Source organism: Aspergillus heteromorphus, assembly GCF_003184545.1.
Source record: "Aspergillus heteromorphus CBS 117.55 chromosome Unknown BO70scaffold_33, whole genome shotgun sequence".
NCBI classification, from domain to species: Eukaryota; Fungi; Ascomycota; class Eurotiomycetes; order Eurotiales; family Aspergillaceae; genus Aspergillus; species Aspergillus heteromorphus.
The window spans coordinates 110,806-131,638 of record NW_020290438.1 but is presented as its reverse complement, the minus strand read 5'-3'; the positions used below and the strand labels follow the sequence as shown (position 1 = coordinate 131,638).

Below are 20,833 nucleotides of genomic sequence, written 5' to 3'. Positions count from 1 at the left end.
CTTTCTGCTGGTCCACGGCCATGAATACTCCACAGTCAAGCAAGAGTCTCAACATCGTCTCTTCTCCGTTGCTTCCCAGCAAGCCAAGGACCTCTGTCCAAGGCGCTTGCTTAAGTCTCTGGACATTGTCATTTGGAAATCGTGCCACAAGGCCTGGAATGCTGCATGCAAGTGCGCCATTCTTGTCTCCCTCACTCGCACATGTAAAGCCCCGGATCAACAAATGACTTTGATTCTGACGGGAGAAGCCGTAGCGTTTGAAGAGAGACGACACAACAAAATCCACTATCTACACTATACCGTTAGCGGTTACCAGGACAGATAAGGTGCTGTGACGAAACCCAGATACCGTCCCAAATCAAACACCGATGGTAATAGGTGGGAGAGCACATCAGACCTCTGAACCGACAACCCCATAGTCGAGGAGGAAGCTTGGTAGTAAAGTCGACAGGTCTTACCTCTGCTTGCGCACATGGTGGCCCAGTGTCTGTGCTGGTGAGTCCAGACCTAGACTGTGACTGTGTGAATGCGACAAATTCCTGTCGTCGTTCCTGATTGCACGTGGGAGGCGACTCCTTCAATATCCCCACTAGGGTTGAGTCGAGTAAATTGGCAAGTCCTCGAAGTTGGGTCTCCGAGCGATCGTCACTGGCCACCTTGTCAGGATATTCATCACGTACTGACGCAATTCTTCGACGACGAGACCTGGAGGACGTCGATATCTGCCGCAAAAGGTATTGCCGCAGTGTCACAACCTGGGGATAGTATAAGGATATGACCGGATGAGAGTGCTCTGCAGGATGATCAGGGGAGAGGCCGCTCTGGTTCCTGAAACAAGTGGGTGCTGTAGTGACATCTGTCTGGGACGAGTTGTCCTGTGCACGATCACCCTTGACGGGTCTCTTCCTCTTCTTTCCCATCGAGGAGAGCTAGGCGTCTCAAACAAAGGCGAGATGGGTGACTTCAGGGGACGGTGCGCCTCACATTGATGGTCGCCTGACGCTTACATCGTTCCAGCGTCCATGACTCCGGATTGATGGCAGATGCAGATAGATGCCAAGTTGGTCCGCGGCGTTGTGTTGATATGACCCGAAAGGGGAAGCGCGTAACGCGGCCCTCGGAGATCACGGGACCACGGCCTCAGGCCTTCGTCGGCTTCCCCTTTCGCGTTCTGGACTGGCCGTGCAAAGATCATGTTCTTGTCATGACGTTATGGGTCTTGTCTTGTCTTGCACAATGCACCGGGCCACAGGCAAATGCCTTTCGGCCAGGAGGACCCTGTCCATCCAGCATGAACTTGTTTCCACTCCTTGACAATCGGGGAGGACGCTAGTTGTCGAAGCGATGGAAGGCCATGGGGCATGGGGGGGCATGGTGTTTTGAAGTGAAACAATTCTCCACTCGCCGACGCATTTCCCGACTGCACAACACTAACGGTCAATAATCGAAGTTAGAATTATTTTTATTATGTATTACGGAGTCCAGCCCGACCGAACACATTCCTCGGAAGAAGAGGAGGGAACTGCTGGATGCTCGATAGGGCAATACTCAACGCCAACCTGCTTGAAAGGGCCGTTTGAAGGTGTCTCACGCCGAACTCTATATTTTGGCTTCTGAGGCGCAGCTCCTGTCGATTACATTTGTCGACTGACGACTCAGGGGAGCCTCATTGAGTCGGCGCCCTTTCAGAGCGATGCTCTCTCCTCTTGAAACTACCAGCAGTCGATCAGGAACGCAGATCCGGTCCAAAGAGGTGGCAACGATCAGGGTCTTCGGTTCGTGGCTCGTTAATTTCGGCCTTAACCCGTCAACCCAGAGAACCAGAGTGTAAAGAACCATGCTGTCTCTCGCTCCGTATGGACTACCAGACATCTCAACGGGCCAGTCTACAGCATCGCATCGGTAATTCTCGCCTTTTCGAGGGGAAAAAGTCTTCAATGTAGCGTAAGCGACCGCCGATCGTTACCGATACTTCGCTGGGCAGTTCTACGCCGTACTTTGAACAAGGAAGAGATTTTTGCATGATCCCAATCTGCATGAATGGAATACCCAAGATTTACAGATTACGGAGTAAGTACTGCTGAAGACAAGGTGACGTGTGCCTGGCCGTGTTGTCTACCCAACCGTAAAATTGATAGTAGTACATTGCAGACGGCAGAAGAAACTCTGGCATATCTGTCTGTCAAAGGATGCGGATGCAAGAAAGCGACATCCGGCGGGCCGCCGGAGTGCCTCCTTGAGCGGTCAATATTGGTTTAAGTTCATTGAAGTTGTATATTGCGGCCAAGAAGATGACCCTTCAGTGGCAAGGATTGGGTGGGTAAATATGCCAGGTTCATCCTGGGAGATGGATGACCTGGGGGGGCATCACAATGCCCACAGTGCATAGGTCGAATAATCCTGTGATCTCAGCTTCTCTTGTTCTAACATTGTTCTTTGTGTATATATATATATTTTTTTTCATTTTTTTTTCATTTTTGTATTCTTCATCGATTTTTTAACCCTTCTCCTGTGAACCTTCTTCTTCCATGCACCAACAGGACGAGAACAAAAACGACAGCGTGCAGTAATCCTGGAACTCGGGTCCGGATGCGGATGTGACTGTGGCTGGGGGCTGGAAGAGGAAAGTTGCCCAATCAGCAGAATGACCTGTCGATCTTTTGTTCCGGACGAGACTGTCGGATAATAATAGAAATCATAATGAGGTTATGGACTGGCAATAATATTATTACTATTATTATTATTATTATTTTTCTTATTATTACCATCGCAGCCACGGTGCTTGCGGCCTCGCACGGACAAGGATGGGGAGCTGAGCCAGATCCCTGGAACGACGGTGGTCTAGAAAGGTCGCCGCTAGGCCCTAGCACAGTGGCAGCATTCCCGACTCCCGGGGAGGTCGCTCAATCGCAAAGGACTGCGACTGCGTCCCCACCGTGTCAGCCGGGCTAAGTGCCTAAGTGAGTACCGTGCAGCCCCTGGGGATGGGGAAGGGAGGCATGCAATGCAGGCTTCTGTCGACCGCCTCCTGGCTGCTGCATCGTGTGTACCTGCTCCCAAACCCCAACGCTCTCAAACGCCCCGGAGGGCAGGGGAGGGGAATGAGCAGGGCGTCAAAAATGTCGCTGCATGAAACTGCCGATTATAATTGAAGCATGCAGATGGCTGATGCTTTATATCCGCACAGTAAGGATGCCAATTAAACAACCAATGTTGAATCAGCGGTGTGACCGCATACTAACACCACCACAACTCAATGCTGCATCGCGGCGGCTTCCGTCTGTATGGATCATATGCACCCCATCCGTCCACGGTCAAGGAAATAAGTAGATAGAGATGGATAGACATCTCTCTAAAAAATGACCTCGGGTGCCTGTCTGAGGTTGCCCGTCCAGTTAGATTGCAACACGACCGCGAGGGACCCCATACTTCAAAAGTATATATCCGTGGACCGCTCCAAACAAGACTAGACGCTTCCATGACCACTCCCAAATACTGGGCAGCAGTGGGGTCAACCAGGCACGTCAGGGCTAACCGTGGATTCTTGCGGGCGATGATTTGCAAACGCAATTAAATATTGACAGACGCATACCGCCAACGATAGCAAAAGCAATAAAGTTGATTATATATATGAATCAGACCCAGGCATCCGGTGGCTTAACATGTCTTGTGTAGCAGGCCCAATGGGCGCAATTGCTTAGCCCGACAGCATGTCGGGGATTGGGACTGTCGTACGGAGGACTCTGTACGGAGTACGCATATCAGATCTGGAAATCCCTTCATGCTGCACTAAACCTATCAGTTGCGCTGATTTGCGCGCTGATAGATTAATAACACGCTTATCTGCCGTAGATTCGCCCGCTTGGACAGGCTGCCTGACTACCTTGAACCGAGTACTAACTAACTAAGTACCTAAGTAGGTCCGTTGGAATCTGGCCGTTGCTAACCAATAACCACGACCACCTTAGGTAGGTAGCACAATAGGTGCTTTGCATGTACTCCGTACCGTGTACTACTTCACCTACAGCTTAGTAGTATACTAACTCGGCAGTTGCACTGACTTGCGCAGTTATTTCGACTGGTCTACGACACACCGACAGGGCCGCGGGCAACATGACCCCTTCCTCTCTCTCCCTTGCTCCTACAATACTACTGTCGAGCAGACGAGAAAGGCAGGTGGAAGAGCGCAACGGCGCAGTCGGAGGAAGGCAAAACAAGAACGGACGATCATGAGAGATATGTACTCGACTTTATCTGTCCCGTAGCTCAATGAGAGGAGTCAGATTCCGTAGTGGCATCGGTAGGACTGCTGCTATCGGATTCTCCCGAAAGGACAAAGGATGGTTGGTCTTGGGCAGCTTCTGATCGTGATACTCGGCAAGGCAGACTCCCGGGCAAACGCAGAGATTGTAGGGAGAGAAATAACGTTTTGAAGCATCGCGCATACATCTACTCAAGGCTGTTCCAGCTGATCAGGACGCACATGACGGCCATGCACTTAATGTCTTAGCCAGGCTTCAGCAAGCTCCGATATGATGCGGCCCTATATGGGGACTCGATGCGGGATTACCTTACTGTATCAGGTATGTAAACAACGTGTGTTACACGACCAATACGTATTACAGGTACTGGGTTCGTTGGATGATTACTACCTAGGAATCGCGTACAACCTACCATCAGACCTTCGGTGTATGAACGGGAGAAAGCAGCAGCAGCAAACGAAGGGAGGAAAGAGGGAAATCTTGACGACAGAGGGAGCGTTGTTCGATTCCTTGTCTCCTCGACATGGCCGAGGACCACGGACCTGGAAAGGTAAATCGTCCAAAGACTGGCGCATGGAATCAAGTTCCATGGAACAACCAAAAGGGCAACGAACAACCCGCGCATTTTTTCTTTCTTTCTTTCTTTTCTGCTTCGGCTTCTTCGCGTTAGCAAGCCGCGAAGGAATTTTCTTTCGCATGTCGACCGTACAATTGACAGGCGCTAGAATGGGTTTGCAGTGGATAGGTCTCTGCCCCATAGTACCTTCCTCCTTCCTGGCTCAGTCAGTCACTGCAGAGTGCGGGAGAGCCGGCCGCTAACTGAGTGGGATCGATCGGCAATGAAAGATGATCTAGATAGATCACCCAGCTCGCTCGTTTGTTTTTTCCACTTTCTCGTTGATTCCATGCCCAGGAGGGGGGAAGTGGCAAGAGAAAATAGGATGACGAGGCTGGGCTTCACCAACAAAGGCATCGTCTGCGCGAACCAACTTCTCCTCCGTAGGTATATACTTGCCTAGAAACTCCGTCCTCGGGCTCTATCCGAACAAGAGCCTTCTCCTGCCTCATCACACCCTACGCCTTAGACCCGGCTGCCCAGATCTACTACTGTAGGTCTGAAAGACCTAGACCGTCGACTACCTACCTTAGTGCTTTGTGCTCCATAACAAAAAAAATATGCTATCATCACAAGGCCAAAAGTTTCAGGTACTGACATTACCTTACATGACAGGTTTTTCTTTCAGACAGTGCCTCCCTCGAGATCACTCTTGGCTTTGGGACCATATTTTTTCAGGCGGGATAAGTTAATATGCAGTTGTATTGTAGAGTAGTAGTAGGTAGAAGTAATAGTCCCTACTTAGGGAGGTAAGTAGGTAAGCATTGGCATCGGGGATCGAGGCCCTACCTACATACAACCTTTTTTTTTTTTTTTTTTTTTTTTTTTTTTTTTTTACTTTTGTAGTTTTCTGGCTCCCTTAATTAGCATGCCATTCATTCACTTCCCCTTTAGTAACAGTCTACCATTATTATAGCATGGAGTACGGAGTACGGAGCACGTACACAGGATGTACCTGATGCCAGGTGGTTTGGGTGGCTCCAGCTTCTTCTGGCTCCCCTCTTTTTTCTACCCCCCCTCTCTCTTCCTCTTAATTGTTCGCCGGCCCCTAATCCACCTTCTCCGCACCCACACCCAAACCCAAATCGTCGTAGACTAGCAGCGTAGCAGGTACCTAGTCTCCTAGTCGGCTAGTCTTGAGCAAAGTAATTAATACCGGAGTCATGACCACCTCCATACCAGAATAAAAATAAGTAGAAACACGGACACACCCTCAAACAGGGCTGGCTGCTGGTTGTTGGCCCACCTGCAGCCCTTCTCAATCGACAGGACCACCAGGCCGATTCGGGGCTTGTCATCCAGGATTCATTCATTACTACGTACTACTATTTGATGGGTATGATTTACTGCCGACCTTACCTGTTCACTGTTCATCATCCCGGTTCTCTCGTTCTCCCTCTTCCCTTCCTCTCATTCACTTCCTCTCATTATTACACTGTCTGTCACTTTGACCTCACCAAACCCCTCCCGGCCCGCCTGTGACGGACACTTCTTCCTTTCTTCCCCCTCCCCCTCATCCCCCTGTTTCTGTTAGACGCCGTGCAAACGATTTGTCCCGCGCCCGTCTGACTTTGGCTGTTATTATCCATCGCCGTTCACTTTCCTTTCCTTCTCCCCGAACTGCTTGTCATCCCCGTTGTCAACCCAACCTCCCTAACCCCCCTCCCCCCCGGACCTTCGTCCCTATCGGCTTCAGACCCGTTTGTTCATTTCGGAGAGCTTCGCAGTGGGACAAATCCTCCGGTCCTCAGGATACAGGTCCAGGATCGTCCCGTGGGCTTGGTGGTCTCATTTTATCCCAAATATGACGCCGTGCCCGGGTGGTACTACCCGGTGACGATTGCCTTGTAGTTCTGGCCGGACAACCTGCAATAGCATCTGTGACCTACCAGCTGTGGACAACGCATCGCAAGATTAGCACCCTTGAACTGGAACAATCACAACCAACCAATCTGCTGGGTATTTATTTATTTATTTTTATTTCCGTTATTTGCCATCCCCCCCGTTTGATGTTTCTCAAATGCAAAAAAGACGAAGAACTATCCCGCTGATTCTCTGCCTGAAGAATGCAAGATGTCCGAGAGTGATGTCGAGCACGTTTCTGGCATCTTCGCCGGCAGTCCTCGTCATTTCCAGCGCCTATCCTCCCCCAACACCGACGATTACTTCTATGACGCCCTTTCGAATGGCTCCCGCGAAGACCCTCTAGCGCTGTCCTCCACTCCTGTCCCTTCGCTGTCGGGTAAAACGTATCCTACTCAGCCGGGTCTCACAAGTCTGCAACCCTTCCCTGCACCTACAAGCATAACCCCGGAACTCCCTCACGACAGTTACGGTCGATCTTCGCCCGACCCAGACGACTATTATCGACCACATTTGCCCACCCTGGCGGCCGGAGACGAGAGTGGTGTCGATTCGAATGGTCGTTCCATGGTGGAGGTCAACGAGGAGGTTCCCGCAGAGAAACAACACCCCAAACATCTCCAACGTGTATCATCGGTACCGATACATTCGATAGACTTGTCAACTGCAAACCTTGGCCCGCACCGTTCGGCATCCGACTCATCATACAAAGGCGTTGGGCACGAATCTACCTGGGGGTCATCAGCGCGGGCGTTGACAGCACGATCGGGGCAGACATCATTCAAAGACCTTATCAACAAATTCAACAATAACGCCGACCAAGTGCTCCCGGTTCCATCCACTTCTACTGTCAGATCGCGGGTGACTTCGAGGGCTGCTAGCCCGACTAGCCCTACTGCAGCACACCAACCTCGAGCTCTGCCTCGCCAACGAGAACCACCCAGCACTTCGACGAAACAAGAAACTTACCACTGGCGTCCTGCGAGTGCATTCGGCTCCGACTCTCCGCCAGAGCTTGTCTCACCGCAGCTGAGGACGACTGATTTCGACGGCAATTCTTTGAATACTCCAGACTGGCCAGAATCGATTCCTCGACGATCTCTTTTCGGAGCAAGCCTTAAACTGGACACGAGCCCTGGATATGGAAATTCGGCGAACTTGCGACGTCGAGGTTCAGATGGGATCATCCCCAGCCCAAACACAGCGTTCCTAGATCATCTTGATCCTTCAGCTGGTTTGACCCCCCTCACGCCTACTGCGTGGTATCTGGGACGCACACCGTTTCTCGAGGCCGTGAGTACTGAATCCAGCGCCAATACCCATCGGAGAACGAGGAGCGATTTTGCTGGAAACTGGTCGGTCGAAGAGACAGCGCACCCTTCCGTTTCCCACATGGCGGTCCCGGCCCCCTTGCAGCCCAATTCCCAAACATGCCCAGACAACCCACATACCAAATCACGCATTCCGATTTCGTCCCACCGCCTCAATTCACCTTCCGTTTCGGACGATTCTCCTCCCCCCTCAAGGTCTGGCACAAGTTCCGGAAACCGTGCTGCCGTGCAAATCCATCTGCCGCCGAAGGGCACCAGCCGCCTTCCCAAACCATCGCCCAAATCTCCGCGTGACATGACTAAGGATGATCAATCCCAAGTTGCGGCCTCCTCGTCACCACGCGCAAAGCGGGAAGTCTCTCATGGCCGGTCCCGTCATCAGCCTCCAGAAAGGAATGCGCTCTTAGAAGCTTACATAGCCTCTCCCCCTCCCAAAAAGTCGCCCGCCTTGCGCAGCTCCCGACCGCGCCAGCCCGTGTCGCAGACTTCCACATTCACGTCCCGGTCCAAAGTGGTTGAAACGGTATCGAATTTCCAGAATCAGATCAACCGCGATCGAGATTCGAGGAACCCCAGGCCACGTGAGCGAAGGTTACCGGAGCTAGGCCATGTTGACTTTGCGACTCGGCGAGAAAGAATCCAGCAGGCTTTTAATCGCACAGTCCAAGAGAATGAGAGGAAGGAAGAGAAGGCAGCTGAGCTCCGACGTCAAGTTGAGGCACAGGAAGGCAATCGTGAACACTCCCAGGATTCTACACCAGAAGCACCACAACAAGCCGAGCGAGAAGTTGAACCGGACTCCCAGATCGAGGATAACGCAACCGTCATTGAGGAAGTAGCCGACTTCGATGAGGAACCGCAACACACACAAGACACGGAAGACCTGCAAGCCTTACCTCAGCTCCATGTCAATACAGATGTGCATACGCAGGAGAACTCCAAACGGATGTCCACCGCACAATTGATGACGATGGATTCCCCAACTCTCGGACACCCGGGTATAGTTGAAAGGGAGCTAGGATTCGAGTCCAATTCCCCTGCGCCTCCCGAGTCTGCCGTTACCACTGGTTCTAACGAAACCCATGTCACTGCGTTTGACATAGAGCCACAAGTCGAATTATCACGACAGAAAATACAAAGCTCGCACAGGGCTCTGTTGAGTCAGATTATGAATGTCCGGGAGTCCAGTCCGAGCAGCTCATCATGCGATGAGCAGGATTGTAGCTTCTCGGAAAATGATGACAGGGAATCCCTACCGATCATGCTGAAAAACGGCTTTGGCTTTGATGAGCATGTAGACAGCAGCGACAACCCAGAGTCATGCGACGTTTATGTACGACACGGAGCGACTAACGGGGTGAGATCCAACCGATGGAGTATGAGCTCTTGGTCGTCTTCCCTTCGCAACCAGCACTCCGCAGACGAGCAGTGCGAGAACAGCGGGGATGACTTTTCTCAGCTACAACAGTGTACGGAGGACAGCGAAGCTGCGACGCAATCTTGCTCTGCGTCTTCGAGTACCCCTTCCATGAGTGACCACCCGCTTCCGACCTCTCTCTCACATAACAACGATATCACACCCGAGTCGAGACGCGAGGCGACGTCTCAAGCAAACCTCTTTGCATTTTCCAACGCGTCCAGCTTGGCAAGATTAGGCGGCTGGGATTCAAAACGAGTTGGTCAGCTTTATCTTCAGGAACTGGCTAATGGCCGAGGCCATGACCTTCCTTTACCTGCACTTCGCGCATCCCCAGAGGATAGAATGGCAGATGGAAGGCCAGACAGCTTGACTGACGATCCCGTTGTCGTATCTCGTATTGGCGATCTCTCTGCTTCGGATCGGCCTGGACAAACGGCAAGCCTAGTCCTGCGCGATGACTGGGAACATGCTTCTCCATCTATTATGGACTGGATGCAGGTTGCTGCCGAAGATGGGTCAGTTTTGCAAGATCGAAATGGCGATGCCTATATAACACACGGTGGCGCTCCAACACCGCGGTTAGCCACACCGAATCTGCAGTCTTCGTGCTCAGACGAGGGCGATGAACGTGGCTTAGGGTTGGCCATCAAATTACACCTGCCACAAGAGACCGACTCCCGTGAAAAGCAACTACCTCCCCTGCCATCCCATGAAGCAGAACCGGTAGCTGAAGCTACGCCGACAGAGAATGACGCCGTACGACAGCCGCGACAGCTGCCTCCAACCGTGCACGCTGCTGAGCAACGTTTCAGTACCATCATATCTGGCATATTTGCACCGCTCGATCCCGTCCAGAGCACCGGAAGTAGCGAAGATTCATCTCTTCGCAGGCTTGAGCCTACACCCTCTCCCCAGACGCTTGGCTCATCTTCTACTTCACTGGCTCCTTCAACCTTAGAGCAACCTCGCCTCAAGGCCCAGTCCCCTTCACCAGAGCAACGTCGATTGAAGAAGCGGCGACATGTGATCAAGGAGCTTGTTGACACGGAATACACCTTTGGAAGAGACATGAAAGTCGTCGACGATATCTACAAAGGAACCTCAAGCTCATGCCTGGACCTTTCGGCGGAGGATGTCAAGATTTTGTTCGCAAATTCAGACCAGGTCGTACAGTTTTCCATGGCGTTTCAGGATGCACTCAAGAATGCTGCAAAGAGCGTTTATGTGATGCCAAAATCTCAACGGTGGAGTAGTAAACGCAGTGCGCGCCACCCTGCATCCAGGACTGAGTCGGAAAATTCGAGCACGACAGGCCTGTCGGATCAGGACAAAGACAACCTGACCTTCATTGGCCAGGCCTTCCTCAACCAAATGAGCTATATGGAGAAGATATACGCCGATTACCTGAAGAACCACGACGCTGCTAACAAGAAGCTTCAGACACTGCAGCGAAACCCGAAGGTTGCCATTTGGCTCAAGGAGTGCCGAGACTGGGCGTCCGACCTGACTACTGCCTGGGATTTGGATTCTCTCCTGGTAAAGCCTGTGCAACGAATCTTGAAGTACCCTCTCTTGCTGAGCGAACTGCTCGACTCAACCCCAAGCGACCATCCCGACCATACGGCTCTCCAACATGCCCTGGAAGAGGTTACGAGTATCTCAGTCCGCATCAACGAGATGAAGAAACGGGCCGACCTGGTGGGCCAAGTGGTCAGTCGAAAACGGAAAGAGTCGGACGTGAGGACGGGGTTGTCCAAAGCTTTTGGCCGACGAACCGAGAAGTTGAAGCAGCAAGTGGGACTTTCCGATATGTTCGAAGACAAGGAATACGACACATTGGCCCAAAAGTTTGGTGATAACTTCTTCCAGTTGCAACTGGTGATGCGCGACGCCGAGATGTACACACGCGAGGTCCAGGCTTCGATGGACGGGTTCAATGAATTCGTGACGGCGATTGAAGGGTTTGTTGACGTGTCTCAATCAAACTACGTCGACCTCGAGGGTAAATGGCATGAACTCAGTGCCTCCGTCCGGGATATAATGACGGTGACGTTGCCCGAACATGTAAGTCGGATTTCCATGATTCGTTACCTTCCATGGATTCTAGTGTCGCTAACCGGTTGTCTTTACGATTTCAGCTTACGGTGGTTCGAAAGAGTGTCATTGACCCAATGGTCACGTTGCTCAAACTGCACGATGGACCTCAGAGGGTCATGAGAAAGCGCGACAAGCGTCTTATGGATTATGCTCGCTTTCGAAGCATAAAGGACCGAGGCGATAAACCGGATAAGAAGACAACTGAGCAGGGCGAACAATTCATGGCGCTCAATGATACCCTCAAGGACGAACTTCCCAAGCTCTATGCTCTGACTGCCAAGTTGATGGAGGCGTGTCTGAAAAACTTCGTTAACATTCAGACCACTTGGTTCCGGCAGATGCAGAACAAGCTTGGGTCTCTGTTCGAGTCGTTCCCAGACGACATCCAGAAGATTGTAGAGGACTGGTCCTCCAACTTCAACTGCTCCGAGGCGCAAGTTTTGTCTCTCGGTATCTGCAATGGTTCATTGCTTGCCGACACCGTTAACCTTGTCAACTTCAACACGCCCTCTACTGGGGCCACCATCAGCTCCCCTCGGCGACCCTCTACAGTCAACAGCGTCAGCACCCGCGTAGGGTCGACCATGGAAGACTCACCTAAGGTGTCCCAGGATTTCGGCAGCGGCATCCATTCCTTCCACTCACCCAGCTTCGATACTCAATCCCAGGTATCGCATGGGCGCCACAGGGCCGATTCAACCTTTTCCGGTCGTGCTATGCACGAGACGACTGAAATACCGAGAAGCCAAATGTTGCAACAGATCACCAATGCTTCATCTGGCTCCATAGCGGCATCTAACCCCAACACCGAGTCCTTCCCGAGCCTACCTAGGTTGAGCCTCGATTCTCCGTTCCTAGTTGACGTAATCGGACCCTCCAGCGACGATACAAAAGCCGAGGAAGAGCCCCCAGCTTCCCCCGGCCGATACTCGAGCTTTTTCTCCTCCGCGATGCCCATGTCGGACAACCCCCAAGACAACAACAACCCACGTGCTGATAATGCCCCCCCCAAAGAGCCGTCAGTATTATTCCTCGCTGCGAGCATCTACGAATTCAATATCGACCGCGCCCGACGTGAGGCTGGCTATCCTTACCTGACATACGTGGCCGGGGAAATCTTTGATGTCATCGCCGAGAAAGGGGAGCTCTGGCTGGCCAAGAACCAGGATGACCCTACACACCAAGTTGGATGGATCTGGAACAAACACTTTGCGAAGCTTTCGAACTAAGCTGGATGAACAACGCGTTCCGTTTCTTTTCCATCCTTGACACTCATTTTCCCGAGCAATCTCCACCACCAGCGTCATAGACCTGGAATCTCTGATACGCTTCATTCTCTATCTTTTCACCATTCAACAACCATTTGTCGCCATCGTACGTTGACATAACATTATGTCTCTCCGATGTGCGCGCCTCATCCGTCGAATCTCACCTTTCCTTGACCTATTCTGTTTCCTTTTTCTTTTCTTTTCTTCTCTTTTTTTCTCTCTTGTTTTACGTTCAGCGGGTTAGTGGGATACAGTGTTGGCGAAATACCAGGTTGCGGCTTGTCCTTGTGACTTGATATGATATGATATGGCATGATATTGAGGTCAATCTCAATATTCTGGATGACTGGGCGGAATCGGAATATCTATCTATGGACTAGGTATCTACTATGCATGCATGCTTGCTTGCACACGCCACAGAGGAAGGAGTTTGATGTTGATGTGTCCCCTTTTTCGAAGGTTTCCTGTGCTGCGCTGCCTCGCGTCGCGTCCCAGGAGAGAGCGACTGACTACTTACTACTTACTTCCTACCTTGATATGTACTTTTAGATACCCCTTGATTAAATTAAAGTGAATGGATTGATTACTTAGTTGATAAATGTCTGTTGTGGTGCGCTTCTTACTAGTGGGATCTGGTGGTGTTTGTATGCATGCATATAAAATAGTAAACACGTAAGTGCGTTTTGAGTGGAATTCTTATTACTGATATATTACTACTAGAAGAAAGAAAGGCTTCTTCCTATATCCGACAAAAGTCCTAGCAAAGAAGGATAGGACAGGACAGGACAACTTACATAAGTATAGACGGGCATTAGTTTGAGCAGGGAGGCAATCACAAATCACAAACCATGATAGCAGGCAGGGTCTTTAGAAGGACGGAAAGCAGAAGGTAAAGGCGGACGATGACGATGACGATGCCGATGGATGATTTAGAATGCGAAGACAATACAACGTAACGCAACGCAACGCAGAACTCAATACAGTTCGGTCAGTGCTCGGCGTATCTCATTAAGCCGTATGGTATGATATGGTATGGACTTCAGACAATGTCATGGAAGAAAGAGGCACAGAATGCTCCCCGATGTTACAAAACAACAACAGCAGCGACAAGAACAGACGCAGTGGTAAGAATGATGACCATGGATGGACATGGACACATTGGGTAAAAAGGAAATGATGTAGCTAGAAGGAAGCCCGAGACGACGGTAATGGGGGTTTGGTCTCGGTAGGGTTTCCCGTGGGGTAGGGTAGGTGTGTATGCATTGCATTATCCAAGACCGGGTATTAACTCCAATATACAATAAGGAATTCTTGTAGGCGGCCGGCTGAGTGGACTGGCCTTGTATGTGGGTAGTAAAGACATTATTCGATTCGGGGGGGACTTGTGGATTTGTGGCCGAGGGGACTTAGGCTGGCTCTGCATTCACATTGTCAGTATTGGCTGGTCCTGGGGCTGGGGTGGGGGATGGATGGGCTATGGGCTGATGATGAGGGAGGACAATGTAACGTACGATCTGCGTCTTTCGCCTTCCTTCCGGAATCCTTCGATGGTCTTAGCGATTTCCTTCCGCCCAGACCGAGCATCGACCTTCCTTCCACCCAGACTCATGCTGACCTTCTCGTTGGCGTTGGCGGTCAGCAGCCTCTTCAGCAGCAGGTGACGCATGCTCAGACATACGAACACTCCGCAGTCGCTACCGTTCTCCTGAACGGGGGAGTCTTCCAAGTGGACGTAGCGGATCGGACGGTTCAGCAGCGACCCGAATTTCATTGTCACGGTCCGCGCCTCATAGTAGTTTCCCGGGGGCAGCGAATCATAGTGGAACGCTATCCCGTCGACGATCGATATCAATAGCAGGGACCAGTGCGTGCCGCCTTCTGCTTCGGTTACATTGCGACAGTCGTTTATAGGGAGGAAGACGTGCGTTGTGCGGGAGAAGTCGGGCAGGGCTTCGCGCAGGGAGAGCGGGTTCGGGGTTTGGAGGATCATGAAGGACATGCTGGGTCGGAGGAGGACGATGTTGGATGACTTGTACTGCGCGAGAAATTCGCGCTCGAGGTATCTGCCATTGTGACTTGTGAGTCGGGGTCACCCCCATCGGCAGGGGTGACTTACTCTTCCCAGAAGGAGATGACCTATACGATGGGAGGCTTTTGTTAGCCAGTCTTCCTTCCTGAGTGTGTCGCGAGGTGCGTGATTGCATCGCACGAACATTATCTGTTAGCCAGTCATTCTTCAGTGACTGCATATCCCCTCTTGTTACTAGACCCAATGTCAGACGTCACGGCCAATCCATCATAAAGGGCGATCAATATCTTCGCGATCGGGAAACATACATCGAACATCGTAGTCTGCCAACTCCAGAGTTAGACCCATCTCCGAACCCAAGACAGTCCGGGGGAATCGAACTTACAACTTAAATACGCATCATCCGGGTTCAACTACGTCTGATTTAGCCCCTTGGCTGCGCCAACAAATCCACGCATGCACGCAGAGCAGGCAAGCCGGATCGGATCGGATAGGATAGGATAGTCAGAGGAGTGGGGGGTCCTTTCGACCTACTGTATCGCCAAACCTCCTCATCCTTTTATGCAGCTTCCCAAGTCCACCGTCCCGCATCGTGATCCCTTCCGAATAAGTACAGTATTGTCTGTCTGTCCGTCCGTCCGTCCGTCCTCACCCTCGGCCTAGATCGCGCGGGGCGTGGGGATGGCGGTCTGGTCTAACCCGGTGACCAGACGCACGACAAACACGCTTGATATGATAAAATCCCGGGCTGAATACGATGGGCATGTACATACGACGGCCAAATCGATCGATCGCGTAGGGAGAGGAGGCGGGGGGGGGGGGGGGGGAATCGGGAATCGGGAATGAACCGCCTGTTTGCTCGGAGGTCCGTTGGCGGGGAATTCGATCACTAGGGATGAAAAGGAAAGGAATCGATCCCAGCTGCCGTGGTTAAATCGCGTTCGACACAGGAGAGGTCAGGGGCTGTGCAGGGAGGGAAAGGCAGACGAGGTGACGTCGATGCCAAAGCAAACAATTGATCGACTGGGGTGGTCGCAGGAGACGAATAATCGAGGAGAGGAGAAGTTCCTCCCTCAGCCACCCCGCCGCGGAGACGTCACGTCACCTGTGGCGGTGCGCGACCCTCACGTGGCAGCGGCCGTCGTTCGTCCCCCTCGCTCTAACCCGAGGTACTTCTCTTGGCGGAAAAAGGGTAAATTGTAGTGTCTGTTTCTGGGTCAGATGATTGATGGATATTGGATGGAACCAAGGGACGAACCAAGGGACATCGGGGGGATGTCACTATCGCTGGAATGGGATTCCGGGGTAAGGCTAGTGCTAGCCAGCTTTGCTAGCTCAGTACTAGTAGTGTGCCTCGGGAATCGATCCAGTTCTGACTACTAGTACTTTATCTATCTATCTTTATCTACGTGAAGGTAATATGTTGGCCCAATTGATTGGCCACTGATAGGAGACGTAGGGAGCCCCGGGCCGGAGCGCGGATACAAGACCGATCTCAATTAGCAGGAAGAATAGTGTCTTGGTGAATTCATTCATATGATCTGGCTTGAAGTCTAAGTGTGAAGGAACGACTTACGGACTTCTAGATACTTAACCGGATACGGCACTGACATCGGGTTAGGCCTGCGCGCTGTAAGCAACTACTAGTAATTGCGCTGGCCGCATCAACCACTAGTATACAGTACCCGGGCAGATCCCTCTTTAGTTCTAGTTTCTACATCCATACCATTTTAATCGAGGGATGTGACTGCCATCCAAGCGTCCTCGGCAGTTGCGCATTACCTTGCAGCGGGATCGACGGGCATTCGCAATGGAAGGAGCTTGGCTCGATATGACAGACCTTGATAGTGTCCCAGCTGCTATACTACGATACCATAGAAGCTTCTGTCGTCGTGATCATGGAGGGCTAATATGTGGAGACCATATCGTCAAGGTATACCCCTTCAGCAACTGTGAATCTACGATTGTTCCCAAGAGGGGGATTGTTATAGACAGCTACCTCTACTCTCTTGTTCCTTCCTCGTGAGGGAAGTCGGTTGCATGGTAACCATCTGATGCTCTTTGGTCTTTCCTGGCCCCGACCCGTCTGATCTTGACGCTCACTGTCGTCAAGTCTTTCTTGCCGTGTCAACAGCCGCGATCACAGAACGCTGTTGCTGATTCAAGCCATTCCCGAGGGTGGTTGCCGCAAGAGTGCTCTTTCCGTACCAACACCCCTAGTCTATATAAAAAGCCCCCCTCCCCTCTTCTCCCTCTTCTTCCTCTTCTTCCTCTTCTTCTCCCCAACACCGCATGGTTGGTTGTTTGATGCTAGTATCGTGATTCTTCACGCTCTGCGTTCGTCAAGCCCATCCGTGTTTTGCTTAGCTTCTAGCTTTTGCTCCAGCTGCCTTGTCCCTGTTCTCTTCACTCCGCCCTCCCCCACACAACTTTTTATCCGCTTTTGTCCAGGAATATTAGATGTCTCACCTCTATACTCCTGGGTTACCTTACAAGAAGGCTCCTTTGGTTCCTCGGTTTACGACGCAGCCCGCTTTCCTTTCGTTCCCTTGCCCCCCGACTGCTCGCTTCGTCTTCCGCCGGAACCCTCTGGTTCCTTCTTACCGCTCGTTTTTGCCTGTCTCGTCTCAACGAGCTGGCGTCCGCTCCTTTGAGGAAATGCGAAAGTGTTCGCATCTTCCTGTTCGTTGTGTGAGACCCCCTGCCCCTCGTTCCATTGTTTTACCTGCCCCAGCTCCCACTGGGGCAGTGCGCTCGCTAAAAGGCTCCCTTTCCCGCCTGGAGGAAAGAAGAGCAGCTCGACAGGCCCGATCTCGACCTTGGGCTTTGCCCAGGTCGCAGAGTCCGAACGAGTCCCTCGAGGGACACCGGTCGAAGCTCGCCGCCATTCCCTCCAAGCCGTCGCCACCAGCTACACACATGACGCGTGCTCAAAGGGCGATCAAGCGCATCGACGAGGTCCTTGCAAAGTCCGCTCTGGCTCCGACCAGTGCGGGTCGTAAGGACAAGTCGGTGAAGGTTGTTCGTTTCGGCGAGAATACCGTCATTCCTGTTTCCCGCTGGATTGTACGGCAAGAGCACGTGTACCCCGCCCCGATTGCGGCCATGGGCCACCTTCAGGGATGGAGTGTCACGCCTCTAACGGAGCCCGACGAGGACGGAGAGATGGAGAAGTATGCAACATATTGGGGTTCCGACTCCTATGTGATGCTTACTTTCAGTCACGACGCCTCGAGGCCATGTAACCGCCAGGACTGCGCGTGGAACCGACTGGCCCGGATCGCCGCCAGGAGGCCCGCGTGGGGACCTGCAACAGTGTTTATGGTTTGGAATCGGCTCCGGGAGCAGGTTCGAGAGCGGGGAGGATTCCGGTTGTGAGTCTTTCTGTTCTCTGTCACTCATTTCATTTGCTCCTCCACACTCGTTTGCCCACACTCGTCTTGTAGCCCTGACTCTCATGTCGTCCGTTCGTTTCCCCCATTGGCCCTGGTTGGGATGTCCAACCAGGTTCTGTTTACCAGGTAACAGATCGGGCTGTGCGTATATCCTGTTGTGATACTGGTGGCACATTTGCACCGGACAAGAGGTGAGAGCACCAGCCTTTCTAAGCTCCACTGACTAACAGAATCAAGGGGATTCCAGAAGAGGGTTCCCTATGAACAGGGGTAATGGCGCACCCCCGTACGCGGAAAGTAAGTCGTAGTTCCTCGCCTGGAGTGCCAGCAACCTGCCGTCCCCACTGCTGCTACTTCGACTCCCCCGACGACGCCCCCCCCCGAGATGACGACCCCAGCGATGACGGACGACCGACGACGACTGACGACGAACCGACTGACAATGAACCGACTGACAACGAACCGACCGACGACGCCCCCGGATGACAAGCCTGAGAAATGGTGACCCTAGGCAATTATGGATAGGCCGCCGATGATGATGCCTCCCTATACCCACCAACCTCATCGCTCGATTCATGATCGCCTAGGGTCATCGTCATGGGGGAGTCATCGCTCGCTTTGTTGTCGTTCGGTTCGGGGGTCAGTAGCAGAGGGACTTGGAGTACGTCTATCTCATTGTCCCATTGCGTTCTTCCATGGGTATGGGCAAGATACTAACGCCGGAGCGATAGGTTTGTGGCGGGAGCACTTCAAAAAGGATTGCTCTGATATTGATATTCAGTACTACCATTAGTAGGAGAAGATAAGTCTGTTTCTGCTGAGATTTGCTGCATGCCTGGAGACCGATAAATGTAGGTGAAAGGGAGATTGGCGATGGGAGAAGAAAGGATGAAGATAGACAGAATAGAAGATTGAGAACGAGCAGCTGATCAGTGCACGCGGAGGGAGCCTTCTGATTGGCTGGCGCGGCAGAGCTTGGCAACGTCTGCCATGTTTGAACTATGGATCCATCCTTCGGGACTGAGTTGGGCAATAAGGTTCGAGACTATAGCCTCTGCTATGGCCTCTACGAGCTTTCTTTTTCCCATAAGAGATGCCCGGCTCATATAGGCGTGGAAGGCTCTTACCCTCCTCTTGATAGTCTTGATTACGACAACAAGATATCACAGGAAGGAAAATATAGGCGGTGGAGAAGAGATAGTATTCCCAAGGGTATTGATTCAACGGATCATATATACTAACAAGAAGGTAAAGAGGGGGAAAAGCTCTAGGGGACTAGCAGATGCGTATAGCGCGGCATAATTGCTACCCAGCTAACAATCCAACCACCCATCTACCCCTTCAGCTTGTTCCACAGATCCGCAGCAGCCTGGCCAGCAAGGCGACCCTGTTGCACCTGCCACTCGGATATCTATTGTGTATTGAGAAGCATTACACCGGTCAGCCAGCCGGTTGCATATGAACAGCATGCGGGTGTCGAGGGTGACCAACGAGGCATGGAAGAATTCCCTGATTGTGAGTAAAACTCGGTGCACAAGACCGTATTTCCGGGAGATACTCGTGTCGGAGAATAGGAACGTCGTCAAGGCCGCTGGTAATGGGACTTGAGTTGGAAGTTGAAGTCAAAGTCACTGTTGCTGTAGCAGGAGCAGCGACAGTGAGGTGCCAGTCCCGCGAGAGTGTACCAGTCTCTGCCTACGTGGAGTTTACCCCCACAATCATTTAAGTTCCTGATATCTGCCTCTGCCCCTTCAAGACATCCTACAGCAAAGTGCAATCCCGCAGAAACAACCGAGACAGAGTCGGGAACAGACTTGACCGAAGAAACGGCATCAATAAATATAAGATATTGACATATTATCCAAGCTTGCATGAAACAGATATATGCTTGACAATGTCGTGCGTGTTAAGTATTTGTTACTAACCCTTTATTTGATCTGCAGTTAGTGAACACAAGGGCTATTTATATCAGGACAACTAGCCCCTAAGACCTGCGTGGCCTAAGGACATTGTTTCGGCTCAACAATAACAATGAATCTGTTGACACAAACAGCACAACTTCTCAAGACAAGCAAAGATGATCGACTAACTGATGACTATGCCTTACACGCAACCAGAAAACACAATGAATATTTCTACTCTACCATTATAACCGCCTGATCAAAATAATACGCTCCTGTTTTCCTGTTCCCATTCAATTAATTCCCCTGGCCCAAAATTCCCCCGTTCATTGTAGATAGGCTCGGCCCGTTTCCGGCCCAAAGACCAGACCAGAGACCAAAGACCAAATCGCAGTAATAGAACCAACCCAGAACACTACTTACTCTTAACTACTATGTACTATGCAATATTGCTGAGAAGACATGCCGGGCCCAACCCATTTGCCTTGCTTGGTTTGATGTACCCGACCGAAACTGAATCTCGAAAGCCACGTGTTTGGTCTTGGTCTTGCTTCGGATTTTGAAATCGCGAGGTTCGATCGGGGAAGTACTCCATAGTATGGAGTAATAGAGGGAAACAAAAAACTTGATCTGGGGTATGATCGATTGATT

The 20,833-nt window shown here is 51.7% G+C and overlaps 5 protein-coding genes across 5 annotated transcripts; 2 read left to right on the top strand and 3 right to left on the bottom strand.

The window, feature by feature from the left end:
* Positions 1-178: 178 nt before the first annotated feature.
* Positions 179-1,061, bottom strand: BO70DRAFT_147445 (telomerase reverse transcriptase). The gene is made up of 2 exons (XM_025538175.1): positions 706-1,061; positions 179-648 (listed from the first exon to the last, which is right to left on the bottom strand). Exons 1-2 carry the CDS (start codon positions 918-920, stop codon positions 303-305), a joined length of 561 nt encoding a protein of 186 aa, XP_025395545.1. The 5' UTR covers positions 921-1,061; the 3' UTR covers positions 179-302.
* Positions 1,062-3,194: 2,133 nt separating this feature from the next.
* On the bottom strand, positions 3,195-3,582 carry BO70DRAFT_147391 (uncharacterized protein). Its single transcript, XM_025538174.1, has one exon. It carries the CDS (start codon positions 3,478-3,480, stop codon positions 3,238-3,240), a length of 243 nt encoding a protein of 80 aa, XP_025395544.1. The 5' UTR covers positions 3,481-3,582; the 3' UTR covers positions 3,195-3,237.
* Positions 3,583-6,603: 3,021 nt separating this feature from the next.
* On the top strand, positions 6,604-12,994 carry BO70DRAFT_147379 (putative Rho guanyl nucleotide exchange factor). The gene is made up of 3 exons (XM_025538173.1): positions 6,604-6,837; positions 6,944-11,556; positions 11,631-12,994. Exons 2-3 carry the CDS (start codon positions 6,952-6,954, stop codon positions 12,816-12,818), a joined length of 5,793 nt encoding a protein of 1,930 aa, XP_025395543.1. The 5' UTR covers positions 6,604-6,837; positions 6,944-6,951; the 3' UTR covers positions 12,819-12,994.
* Positions 12,995-14,174: 1,180 nt separating this feature from the next.
* BO70DRAFT_365777 (Ulp1 protease family protein) lies at positions 14,175-15,462 on the bottom strand. The gene is made up of 7 exons (XM_025544157.1): positions 15,421-15,462; positions 15,272-15,299; positions 15,195-15,209; positions 15,071-15,120; positions 14,974-14,993; positions 14,369-14,920; positions 14,175-14,274 (listed from the first exon to the last, which is right to left on the bottom strand). Exons 1-7 carry the CDS (start codon positions 15,439-15,441, stop codon positions 14,220-14,222), a joined length of 741 nt encoding a protein of 246 aa, XP_025395542.1. The 5' UTR covers positions 15,442-15,462; the 3' UTR covers positions 14,175-14,219.
* A 1,723-nt stretch (positions 15,463-17,185) lies between these two features.
* On the top strand, positions 17,186-18,616 carry BO70DRAFT_365775 (uncharacterized protein). Its single transcript, XM_025544156.1, has one exon. It carries the CDS (start codon positions 17,347-17,349, stop codon positions 18,262-18,264), a length of 918 nt encoding a protein of 305 aa, XP_025395541.1. The 5' UTR covers positions 17,186-17,346; the 3' UTR covers positions 18,265-18,616.
* Positions 18,617-20,833: the final 2,217 nt, after the last annotated feature.

Bases quoted from the DNA above. Each gene is read 5' to 3' on its own strand.
- BO70DRAFT_147445 (XM_025538175.1), bottom strand. From the start codon at position 920: ATGGGAAAGAAGAGGAAGAGACCCGTCAAGGGTGATCGTGCACAGGAC. The intron at 649-705 runs GTCTCGTCGTCG...CAAGGTGGCCAG, and splicing joins CAGATATCGACGTCCTCCAG to TGACGATCGCTCGGAGACCC.
- BO70DRAFT_147391 (XM_025538174.1), bottom strand. From the start codon at position 3,480: ATGGAAGCGTCTAGTCTTGTTTGGAGCGGTCCACGGATATATACTTTT.
- BO70DRAFT_147379 (XM_025538173.1), top strand. From the start codon at position 6,952: ATGTCCGAGAGTGATGTCGAGCACGTTTCTGGCATCTTCGCCGGCAGT. The intron at 11,557-11,630 runs GTAAGTCGGATT...TTACGATTTCAG, and splicing joins CGGTGACGTTGCCCGAACAT to CTTACGGTGGTTCGAAAGAG.
- BO70DRAFT_365777 (XM_025544157.1), bottom strand. From the start codon at position 15,441: ATGAGGAGGTTTGGCGATACA. The intron at 14,994-15,070 runs GTTCGTGCGATG...CCCATCGTATAG, and splicing joins ATGACTGGCTAACAGATAAT to GTCATCTCCTTCTGGGAAGA. The intron at 14,921-14,973 runs GTAAGTCACCCC...TCACAATGGCAG, and splicing joins GTCATCTCCTTCTGGGAAGA to ATACCTCGAGCGCGAATTTC.
- BO70DRAFT_365775 (XM_025544156.1), top strand. From the start codon at position 17,347: ATGTCTCACCTCTATACTCCTGGGTTACCTTACAAGAAGGCTCCTTTG.